Source organism: Myotis myotis, unplaced genomic scaffold (assembly GCF_014108235.1).
Source record: "Myotis myotis isolate mMyoMyo1 unplaced genomic scaffold, mMyoMyo1.p scaffold_m19_p_17, whole genome shotgun sequence".
Classification (NCBI taxonomy): domain Eukaryota; kingdom Metazoa; phylum Chordata; class Mammalia; order Chiroptera; family Vespertilionidae; genus Myotis; species Myotis myotis.
This window is the reverse complement of record NW_023416321.1, coordinates 1,264,466-1,274,978: the sequence shown is the minus strand read 5'-3', so window position 1 is coordinate 1,274,978 and position 10,513 is coordinate 1,264,466. Positions and strand designations below refer to the sequence as shown.

General features: G+C 66.1%; 1 protein-coding gene across 1 annotated transcript; it reads right to left on the bottom strand.

Moving 5' to 3' along the window:
* Positions 1 to 1,259: 1,259 nt before the first annotated feature.
* Positions 1,260 to 9,798, bottom strand: CANT1 (calcium activated nucleotidase 1). The gene is made up of 4 exons (XM_036341240.1): positions 9,695 to 9,798; positions 3,438 to 4,092; positions 3,004 to 3,207; positions 1,260 to 2,304 (listed from the first exon to the last, which is right to left on the bottom strand). The coding sequence occupies exons 2-4, from the start codon at positions 4,024 to 4,026 to the stop codon at positions 1,934 to 1,936; spliced, it is 1,164 nt and encodes a 387-aa protein (XP_036197133.1). The 5' UTR covers positions 4,027 to 4,092; positions 9,695 to 9,798; the 3' UTR covers positions 1,260 to 1,933.
* Positions 9,799 to 10,513: the final 715 nt, after the last annotated feature.

Here is a 10,513-nt window from a genome sequence, read left to right as displayed (position 1 = left end):
CAGTCCCCAGTGAGGCCTCTCCTCTGAGCTCTGCGGCTCCTGCGGGTTCCAGACCCTCGGACCTCTGCGGGGCGCCACTCCCAGGCTCCCAGGCTCCCTGGGGAACTTCCCACACCTCCAGCCACGAGCGGGCACCAGGAGCTGGCGGCTGTGAATGGCTCTATTGTTACCTCCCCTCCCAGGCGGACAAGGAAATCAAAGCACCTGGCCAGGGTCCCACAGGGAGAAGGGCCAAGGCCGGGGTGGAGCCTACGGTTAGCTCTTAACCGCGACCAGGGAGCACCTGGGAAAAGCTGGCTCCGTGACTTGGCTTCCAGAGGCGTCCGAGAAGGTGGCTGCACATCAGCAGCGACTGGGCCTGCCCCCCCCACCCCCCCCGCCCCCCCCACAAGAGCAGGAGGCGTCAGGGTCTCTCCTGTGCCCCTCGCGGAGCCCTGGCCGCCACACGGAGCAGGAGACGCAGACCTCCCGCCCCTGCGCTTTATTGTCCACAGAACCACGGCATGGGGGGAGGGGTGAGGGGGGCGGTTTTAAAACACTCCCAACCGCTGAGGGGCGAGTGCGGCAGCTGGGCCCCGCCGGGCCGGCGTCACACGATGCCTCCGAGTCCCAGTGTGGTGACTGTCCCCCGTCCCCCGACTCCTAACTCCACCTGCATCTCCACCGGGAGCGGCCCCATCGCTGCCGCTGGCCAAGGCGGGGCTCAGGGAGCCGCCGGGCACGTGGGACAGGCGTGCCCAGGGGGAGCCACGCTCCAGGGAGACGGGCCACCGCCAACAGCTCGCCTTCACGCTCTCGCTTTGACGTCTCAGGGGAAGAAACGGACGCCCAGCCGCGGGGAATAGGGGCCTCGCGGGCGCCCTCCTGGCGGCTGTCAGTTCCACGCTGAGAAGTCTGGGGAGGGTCCACGCGGCCCTTCTCACGTCCCGGCCCCGCGCTCTCCTGGGGGTGAGGCAGCTTCCGGGCCCGCTCCCTGCGGCATCGGGGACAGGCCCCGGGACCGGGCCCCACGGAGACAAGCGGAGCTTGTGTGAAGTTTCCCTGGAGACGAGCTGCTGGCGCCCGGGAGGAGGAGGACGGAAGGGCAGGAGGGACAGGAAGTGTGGGAGGGCCTGGCGCCTCCATCACTGCGTCCCTCGGCCCAGGGCTCAGTGTGTAAAACCCGCCTCGACCACTGTAGCTCTAACTACGACTCCCTCCGCTGCGGGGAGCGGGTTTAATGTGGGACTTTGCTCTGTGGCATAAGATTTGGCGATTCCTTTTTATAAGAAAGGAGATGGCTTTAATTAGAGTAAGTTAATAATTAAAGCTTCAAAGAGCTACGGAGCCACAGAATTTTCCTGAAGGGAGGACATGGACCCAGCCAAGGAAACAGATTGTCCATGTGAGGCTGGGGACCGCGGGTGGGCTGGTGGCCTGGGCTGCCCCGCTCACAGCCCTGCCACGTCTGTCCGTCTGTCCGCGGTGTCAACAGGTCCTCTCCAAGCAGGGGGGACGGGACGGCCTTCGCGCCCGAGGTTCGGGACGGAGGGGGCTTGACTTCCTGGTGGGCGGGGGCACTTCAGATCCCGGGTCACTGCTATGTCCCATACGGGCTCCGCACTTGATGGCAGGAGCCAAGATACATTCATTGAACAAAAGAAGAGAAACGAGGCCCGCCACATGCAGCTTCCACCACCAGAGGGCAGCACACAGGCCCAGGGCCCGGCCGCCCGGAGCCTGCCCTGGGGGTGGCCCTTCCGGCTCTGAGAGGTCCCTCAGCTGCTCCAGGGGCCTGAACCTCTAAACCCCAGACCCAGCCCGGAGTCCCGGGAAGAAAAAGAGCAGAACAAACACCACAGAAGGGCAGGCCCCGGCTTTTTATAGAAGTGGGGCCCTGATGCCGCTTAAAGCCGTCCGCCCTCGGGCCGCCTGACGCCTGAACCTCTAAGATTTAAATAAACTCTATCCCCTCGTACTTGACGTTCCCGACCTTGGTCTCGGGCAGCAGGAAGCGCCCGTCCAGCGTGAAGGCCATGATGTAGGTGGCGACCTTGCCGCCGTCCTCCTCGGACTTGAGGGCCACGATGACCTGGTCATCGGTGTTGGGCACGAACTTGAAGGAGGAGAAGCCGTGCGTGGGCACCACCTCCCCGACGCGGCGCACGGAGACGGCCCCGAAGTCCGCGCTGGCGCTGAGCAGCAGGTTGGTGCCCTTGCGCTCGTCGTCCCGCTCGCTGTAGCGCTCGCGGCTGGCCCGGCGCGGCAGGAAGAACCAGCGCTGCAGCGCGTCGCTCCAGCAGGCGGACTCGTGGATGAGGTAGCCTGGGACACGGCAGACGGGGCTCAGTGGCGGGCAGCGCCCAGGCTGCCTGCACAGGGGCCTGGTGCCCAGCATGCACTTGGAAGCTGCAGCCCCGGGGCGAGGGCAGGGGGGCCTCGCTCACAGCCCCGCCCTCCCTTCGATCCCCGTGTTTCCCAGAGGCGGCTTCACACTCGGTCCTCGTCGCCCAGAGGAACGAGGATGGACACGCCAGAGCCCGCAAAGGCCTCCCGTCCGGGGCCCGTCTTCCCCGACCAGCTTCCCCGGGAATGCCGCGCGGCCACGCCGTGTGGTCTGTCCTCCTGCTTCCCTGTGCTGGTCAGGGCGCAGACGCAGGGGAGGGGACCAGCAGGCTGCTCTGCGGGGCGGGCTCTCCCATGAGGGGGCACGGGGCCTAGCTGGGGTCCTCGGCCGCGTCCCCCCAAGTCCAGAGCTGGCCAGGCCTCTCCGAGCATCAGGGCACCCACCACAACACTGGCGTCTCTGGGGGTGAGGGGAGAGCCAGAGCTGCCCCCTCCCACCTCCACCCGGGGACAGCCATTCGGGCTCCGTCTGGGGGCCGTGACTTGGGGTGAAGGGTGACACAGAAAACACCTCATCTGCCCCCAGAATCCACTGGCCGAGGGTGCACCCACCCGACAGCCGAAATCATCAGATTGAGCAAGAAACGAAACCGCTGCGGCCCCGGGCCCGGCTCCTACCTGGCGGGTGGATGCCGGCGGCGGCCCGGAGGGCGTGGTAGCTGGCCACCCAGTTCTCGTGGTCCACGCTGCCCCGGAAGCCCACCACCTTCACCCACTCGGGGTTCTCGTTGACCACCTCGCCCGTGGTGGTGGTCCACTCCTTGCCCAGGCCGCCCACGTACAGATGCTCGTCCTTCACCGCCAGCCACTCCGCCTTGAAGCCTGCGGACAGGAGACGAGGGGGACTGAGACCCGGCCGGCCCTCTGCCCACGGCGCCTGGCTCCTGGGGGTCTGGCTGCCCTGGGCGTCCGAGGTCACCGTGTTAAACTTCACTTGAGTGCACAGGACAGCCTGGCTCGAGCCCCATCCTGGAGGGTCAGCAGCGGGCACAGGACGTACTCTCCCCTACGCCCCTCCCCCTGGGCCAGCGGCGGGCAGGGCTGGCGCTCACCTTTCCCCACGGTGCCGTCACCGTCGGACAGGATGACCCAGGGCACGGGCGTGTTGCCCTCGATCCGGTAGACCACCCCCGTGCGGTCGTCCACAGAGTAGAGCTTCCCGTTGAAGACGACCAGGTCGGACAGCTCCATGCCCCGCCCCTTTTCCGCCAGGTGGGACTCCAGGACCTTGTGGCCCGGGTCCCACTCCACGGCCACCTGGTCCCCGCTGTGGGACAGGGTCAGGTAGCCCTTCTGCAGGTAGCTGAACCAGGTGTTCTCCTCCCGGGCCTTGGAGTCCGTGTCCAGGTCGGCGATGACTGCGATGCGGTAGCGGGTCCCGCCCGGCGTCCTCTGGGGGGCCGACAGCGGGTAGGTGTCATTGTATCGGTCGGCAGCCGCCTGGCTGAGCCGCCAGTTGTGGGCGCTGGGCGCGGGGGGCCTGGCCGGCGCCGGGCGGTGGGAGCAGAGCAGCCAGAGCACGGCGACGCCCACGACCGACGGCAGGATCACTTTCCAGCGGACGCGGAAGCGGGGGTCCGTGGCCTTGCTCATGGACGCCAGCGCGGGGAGGCGCCCCACACTTATCCAGGCGGAGTGCATAGACTCATTCCATGCCGGGGGCGGCAGGGCTGGCGGGCGGCCGCGCGCGCGAAGGGCTGGCGGGACCTGCACACGGGAGGGGGGGAGGGAGGTCACGACCTGCGAAACGCAGACCCAGCAGGGCCAGGCGTGGCGGCCCCGGCACCTCCTCGGCTTAATGAAACCCGGACTCCAGCGACATCTGTTTGCCCTTCTTCAGCAAGAGGAGCCGTCCTCCCACAGAAAATCACCCATCCCCTCCTCCCGGCCGGGACAGAGGGACCGTCCGCGCAGGCTGGAGCGTTCGGTCTCAGGGGAAGAGCAGCGGCTGGCATGGCAGGTGACCGAGGGCAGAGGGCTGTGTTCGGTGAAATGCCGCCTCCCCCGGGAAGCCCTCCCTGGAGGCCCTGCTCCTGACAGCACCTCCACCCCTTCCCTGGACCCTTCGCCACCCGACATCAGGTACACAGACATCACTGTCCCCTGCTGATGCCTGCTTGCCAAGCAGGTGAGGTGTTGCCCCTCCTGGGCTAGTTCTGTGGCATTCAAGTCCAAATGTAGAACAGATTCAGGCAAAACAGAAATGGTTGTTTTCGGCAACATCTGCCCAGACACCTTCCCGTTAATGCCCACAAGGGAGGGGTCAGAGCCTGCAGGGCCCTCACGGCCTGGGGGGAGGAAGCACACACCCACTTCCTCCACAGCCCCTGTCCCACCCCACCTTGGTCACAGGGACCAGCCCCGAGGCCCCGCCTCAGGGCAGCAGGAGCAGTGGACAGGCTGCCACCAGGTGAGTGTCATCCTCACGGCCCCAACTCACTCTGTACCCGCCCCCCCCCCCCCCCCATCGCCCCGTGCCCGCCCTGGCTGCTCTCTGTCTGCTCACTCCTGGCGGGTCAGTAACTACGCAGATGAGCTGGTAGCTTGTGACTGACTGTAGCCCCACCTGCCCGCCCCATCCTGGAGGAGCCCTGTCCCTCCCGCCGCCAGGGCCGGGGCTGCCTGCTTCCCCAAGATGACGACCGACAGGCCTGCTCCTGAGGCCCGAGCAGTCCCCCGGGAACCCCACTGCACCTCCCGCCACAGCTGACCCTCTGGGGTCCTCCTCCGCCTGTCTCTTCTCAGCCTCCAAGACCGCTCACCCCTGCTTCTGAATCGACCTTGTAACCCCTACAGCGAGGGCGCCCCACACCTTCCAGGCTGTGTGCCCGCCCCCACGGGCACCTGGGACAGGAAGGTAAGCTGCCCGCAGCTGGGAGCCTGGGGCAGGGCGAGGGCACATCTCTATAAAAACCAGGTAACCAGCCGGTCAGGCAGGCCCACCGTCCCGGGTGGGGGGGTCCTCGCCCACACTCCCCCAAGGCGGAGGGGCCGACTTCCCGGCATCAGAAAACCAGGGACTTGCTCCGTAAAACACAGGTTCCCCACCCGGCCAGGCTCCCCTGCCCAGGCGGCCTGCAGACAGCCCTCTCTGTGAGAGCCCCAGGGGACAGCCCCCCGCCGGCAGCCCCCCGCCGGGCAACAGCCCTGGGGAGAGGCACCAGGAGGAGGGTCGTGTCCCCCCACCTCCCACTTTCCAGGGAGCTGTGTCGCAAGAACGGCTCACAGACACTCCTGTTTCTGGCTCTTGTCAAACCAGCATTTCCTTGTAGAGAGCAGGTCTGCACCAGGCAGCGCGCAGGTTCCCAGGCCCCGGGGCAGCACCCAGGGAGACCCTCGGTTAGGAGTGAGGACGGGCTCAGGCACCCCTACCTTCCTGGGCCATGCTCAGCCTGCCCCCGACTCCAGGCCCGGCTCACATGAAAGGGGCACCACTCCCTGCGCCTGCAGCCCAGAGGGTGGCTCTAGGGCTCAGTGGGGAGTGGTGAGGGAGGGAGTGGTCGGACAGGTGGCAGAACAAACAGCTGCAGCGGCTCCTCCCTCAGGATCTGGGAGGGCAGGGAGGGCTCCCGGATCTGAGATAAGGGCCCTCCCAGCTCCCTGCCTCTGCCTGGACAGGGGCAGCCCTTTCCTCCCAGCGCCCCCTGCAGCCACCACCTTCCTTCCCCGGCAGCCACGGCCTCTGCCTCTGATGACAGCAGGCAGTCCCCGCTCTGCCCCAACGCACTTCCCGATGGGAAAGAAGAGCTGAACCCTCGACAGCCTGGAAGCGTGCTCGCTGCACCCGCTGGCGGCTGCCCCACCCCTCCCCGGCACCCCAGCGTGCACTGCTCCCCGAGTCGGGCCCCTTCGTGCTCGCCCCCCACCCTAGAGGAGTGTACTGGGCTCCTCTTCCCGCTGTCACCTCACGCACTTGGCAGCGGAAACGGCAGCTGCCTTGCAGCCCGCAGGCCGGCAGCGGGATGTCGGTCTCTGGACTAGCATTAAGGCCGGTCCCTCCCGAGGCTGGAGCAGAGAACCCGCTTCCTGGACGTTCGTCTCCAGCCCCCAGTGGCCGCCCGCACGCTTTGGCTTGGGGCCCCTTCCCCCACCGCAAAGCCAGCATCTCAGTGCCGCCCTCACTCCCTCGTGCCCTCTGCCTCCCGCTTCCCGGGAGGACCCTGTGGTCACCCTGGGCGCTCCCGGGCATCCAGTGTGACCCCAGTCAAGGTCAGCTGACGAGCACCCTGACCGCCAGCGTGCCCGCGGCCGTTCCTCTGCGCGGAACCGGAGCTGTGAGTGCCATTCACCGGCGGCACTTACTACAGACAAGCCAGTGGGAGTCCAAGGGAAGGCACGCGAGAGGGAAACGGAACACCTCCCCAGGTTCCTCTGGTATCAGGATTTCTTCCCAAGCAACTGTCTCGGTCGAAATCAGGGGTGGGCGCCCTGACCGGTGTGGCTCAGTGGATAGAGCGTTGGCCTGCGGACTGAAGGGTCCCAGGTTCGATTCCGGTCAGGGGCATGTACCTCGGTTGCGGGCACATCCCCAGTAGGGGGTGTGCAGGAGGCAGCTGATCGATGTTTCTCTCTCATCGATGTTTCTGACTCTCTATCCCTCTCCCTTCCTCTGTGTAAAAAATCAATAACATATATTTAAAAAATAAATAAATAAAAAATCAGGGGTGGGGGCCCTTTTCCCCGCCAAGGGCCATGTGAACACTTGTAACATCATTCACCGGCCACACAGAATCACCCGCCTAAACATCAGCCGCTGCGTCTGGTCACAGATCTCACTGCCTCACCCGATGCCCTGGCGGGCGGACCGAATGGTTCTGGGGCTGCATAAGGCCCCTGGGCGGGCGGCCCCTCCTGCTCTACATCAACACAGCCCTCCTCACCAGAAGAGTCTGACACCCCTGGCGGCGGCATCACCGCGGCGGTCCAGGAACCGCCACGGCACCTGCGTAGCTGTGGCCACAAAAACAGGGCGTGGACACGGTCTGGGGCACAGCTTCGGGAAGAAAGGAGACGGCGCTCAGGGAAGGCAGCAAATGACCAGACGCACGCCTCGCCCCGCCTCGCCGGAGCGGTCATCTGGCGAGAGTGGCACCTGCCTACCTGGGGCGTGTGGTTCCCTCCCCCACCCTGTGTGGTCAGCTCACCTGGACGAGAGAGAGTAGGGAGACCGAGAGCCCCCACTCCGTCCGGCCACGGGGGTGGCCTCGGACAGGCCGGAGCCCCCATGCTCCTCTCGGACACGCTCTGCTCTGGGCGGCCAGGAGGCAGAGGGCGGGCCTGCTGACCGCCTCCCAGCCCTTTCGTGGGCGGTCAGGCCTGAACAGAGGCTCATTGAGGCCCCAGGAGGGGCACCGGGAAGCCACCCTGTCCGCAGTCTCGGGCTGGACTTTCCGAGGGGAGGTCAATGTGGGGGGGCTGGGGGTTGGGGGGGGTCCACAGCCCAGCCAAGAAGATCTGTCAATGGACCGATCTCTGGGTGAGGACCGAGGGGATCGCAGAGACCCCGCGGCTCCCGAAGGGTGTGCCCTGCTTCCTTCCACGGACCTTCTGAGTGGCTACGCCGTTGCCAAGTGCCGGCCCTTACCCCGAAGGGCCAGCGAGATTCAGTCACCAGCACACGCGTGTTCCCACACGCAGGCCACATACCCCGAGACAGGCATGAAACGGGGCTGGAGCGCTGAGACCGCCCTCCTGGGGGACACAGGGAGCTCGGAAGAAGGGGATCGCAGTGCCAGGGCCCTGCCAAGCCGGGGACACAGAGGACACGGAAAGGCACTGAGCCACATGCAGGAGGTGCTGGTCCCAGGTGAAAGGATCCAGACGGGGGGGTGAGGGGGACAGGGTGGGAGGACGGGTGATCGTCTGAAGCAAAGGTGAGGAAGGCCTGGGGGGAGGGGCGCGGTGAGAAGGCTGGCCTGCTGCAGGTGTGACCAAGTGTCGGGCAGATGGGGGAGCCCCTAATCCCTCAGGAGAGGCCCTGCACAGGTCAGAGTTGGGGTACTGAAATCAGAGGGAGGCAGGAAAGGGTTGTCATCAGGGAGAGGAAGGGAATGCATCCATCAGGGTCAAAGGGGGAGGAGTCCCCTAGTCAGGGGGGCAGTGTCCCCAAGTCAGAGGGGGGAGGTGTCCCCAAGTCAGAGGGGGGAGGCGTCCCCAAGTCAGAGGGGGGAGGAATCCCCAAGTCAGAGGGGGTAGGTGTCCCCAAGTCAGAGGGGTAGGTGTCCCAAGTCAGAGGGGGGAGGAGTCCCCAAGTCAGAGGGGGTAGGTGTCCCAAGTCAGAGGGGGTAGGTGTCTCAAGTCAGAGGGGGAGGAGTCCCCAAGTCAGAGAGGAGAGGTGTCCCCAAGTCAGAGGGGTAGGTGTCCCAAGTCAGAGGGGGGAGGAGTCCCCAAGTCAGAGGGGTAGGTGTGTCCCAAGTCAGAGGGGGGAGGAGTCCCCAAGTCAGAGGGGTAGGTGTCCCAAGTCAGAGGGGGGAGGAGTCCCAAGTCAGAGGGGTAGGTGTCCCAAGTCAGAGGGGGGAGGAGTCCCCAAGTCAGAGGGGTAGGTGTCCCAAGTCAGAGGGGGGAGGTGTCCCAAGTCAGAGAGGGGAGGTGTCCCCAAGTCAGAGGGGGGAGGTGTCCCCAAGTCAGAGGGGGGAGGAGTCCCCAAGTCAGAGGGGAGGTGTCCCAAGTCAGAGGGGGTAGGTGTCCCAAGTCAGAGGGGGTAGGTGTCCCAAGTCAGAGGGGGAGGAGTCCCCAAGTCAGAGGGGGGAGGTGTCCTAAGTCAGAGGGGGGAGGAGTCCCCAAGTCAGAGAGGTAGGTGTCCCCAAGTCAGAGGGGGGAGGAGTCCCCAAGTCAGAGGGGGAGGTGTCCCAAGTCAGAGGGGGGAGGTGTCCCAAGTCAGAGGGGGTAGGTGTCCCAAGTCAGAGAGGGTAGGTGTCTCAAGTCAGAGGGGGGAGGTGTCCCCAAGTCAGAGGGGGGAGGTGTCCCAAGTCAGAGGGGGGAGGAGTCCCCAAGTCAGAGGGGGGAGGTGTCCCCAAGTCAGAGGGGGGAGGAGTCCCCAAGTCAGAGGGGTAGGTGTCCCAAGTCAGAGCGGGGAGGAGTCCCCAAGTCAGAGGGGGTAGGTGTCCCAAGTCAGAGGGGGTAGGTGTCTCAAGTCAGAGGGGGGAGGTGTCCCCAAGTCAGAGGGGGGAGGTGTCCCCAAGTCAGAGGGGGGAGGTGCCTCCAAGTCAGAGTCTGCGGGAGGGCGGACCTGCGGGGGACGGGGCGGGCGGAGGCCGGCAGCGGGCCCGCAGCAAGCGGAGCGCGGGTGGCCGGGGGCGCCGTCACTCACCCGGTGCAGACTGGCTCTGGGCCCGCGGACGGGGACCTCGCAGCGCGGAGACCAGGACCGAGCGGAGGGCCGACTTCCGCCCGGCGCGCTCGCCCCGCCTCCGAGCAACACGCTCCCGGCAGCCTCTGCTCTGCGGCCGCGCGCCGGCCGCGGCAGGGGCTGCTGGGAGTTGTAGTTTTTGTGGCTCGGCTAGCGGTCCGGGAGGAGGAGCCGCGGTCGGGGGAAGGGCGGGAGGGACTCCGAGCAGAAACGGAGGGGCGGCGGGGAGGGTTACCGGAGGAGGCTCCCATTCCTCGGGCTGAGACCATAGGACCCCTGCCTGGCCTCTTTCTGCCACACCTTCTCAGAGACCCCTCCCCCGGGCCCTTCGGGCGCCCCGTCGGAATCTTGATCAGTTTCCAAAGCAAAGCTCTAAGGGTCTCATGGCCCCAGCGGCCTGGGCCGGGGTTCCTCTGACTTGCAAACAACAAACCCCTTCCCAAGTCAGGGTCTCTGGCCCGTCCCGTTTCTCCAGCCCCCGATTCTCTCAGTGGAATATGTTAAAGACATTCCCGCTCCACTCCCAAGTCCCCAAGGATGCTCATCCTAGCAATCCTGGGGAAAGCCGGGTAGGTAGGGGTGGGGCCGGGCAGGAGCGAGGTGTGGAGGTGCTGGGGGGCCTGCCCCTTCAGCCTGTGGTGCCTACAAGCCTCCGGGACCTCTCGGAACCTTTCGTTAAAGTTACAGGCACAAAGGAAATTTCAAATTGTATAAACGGTGCGCAGTGAAAAATAACCTCCCCTCCCCCCTGCATTCCCTCCCCGGAGACAGGCGCTATTA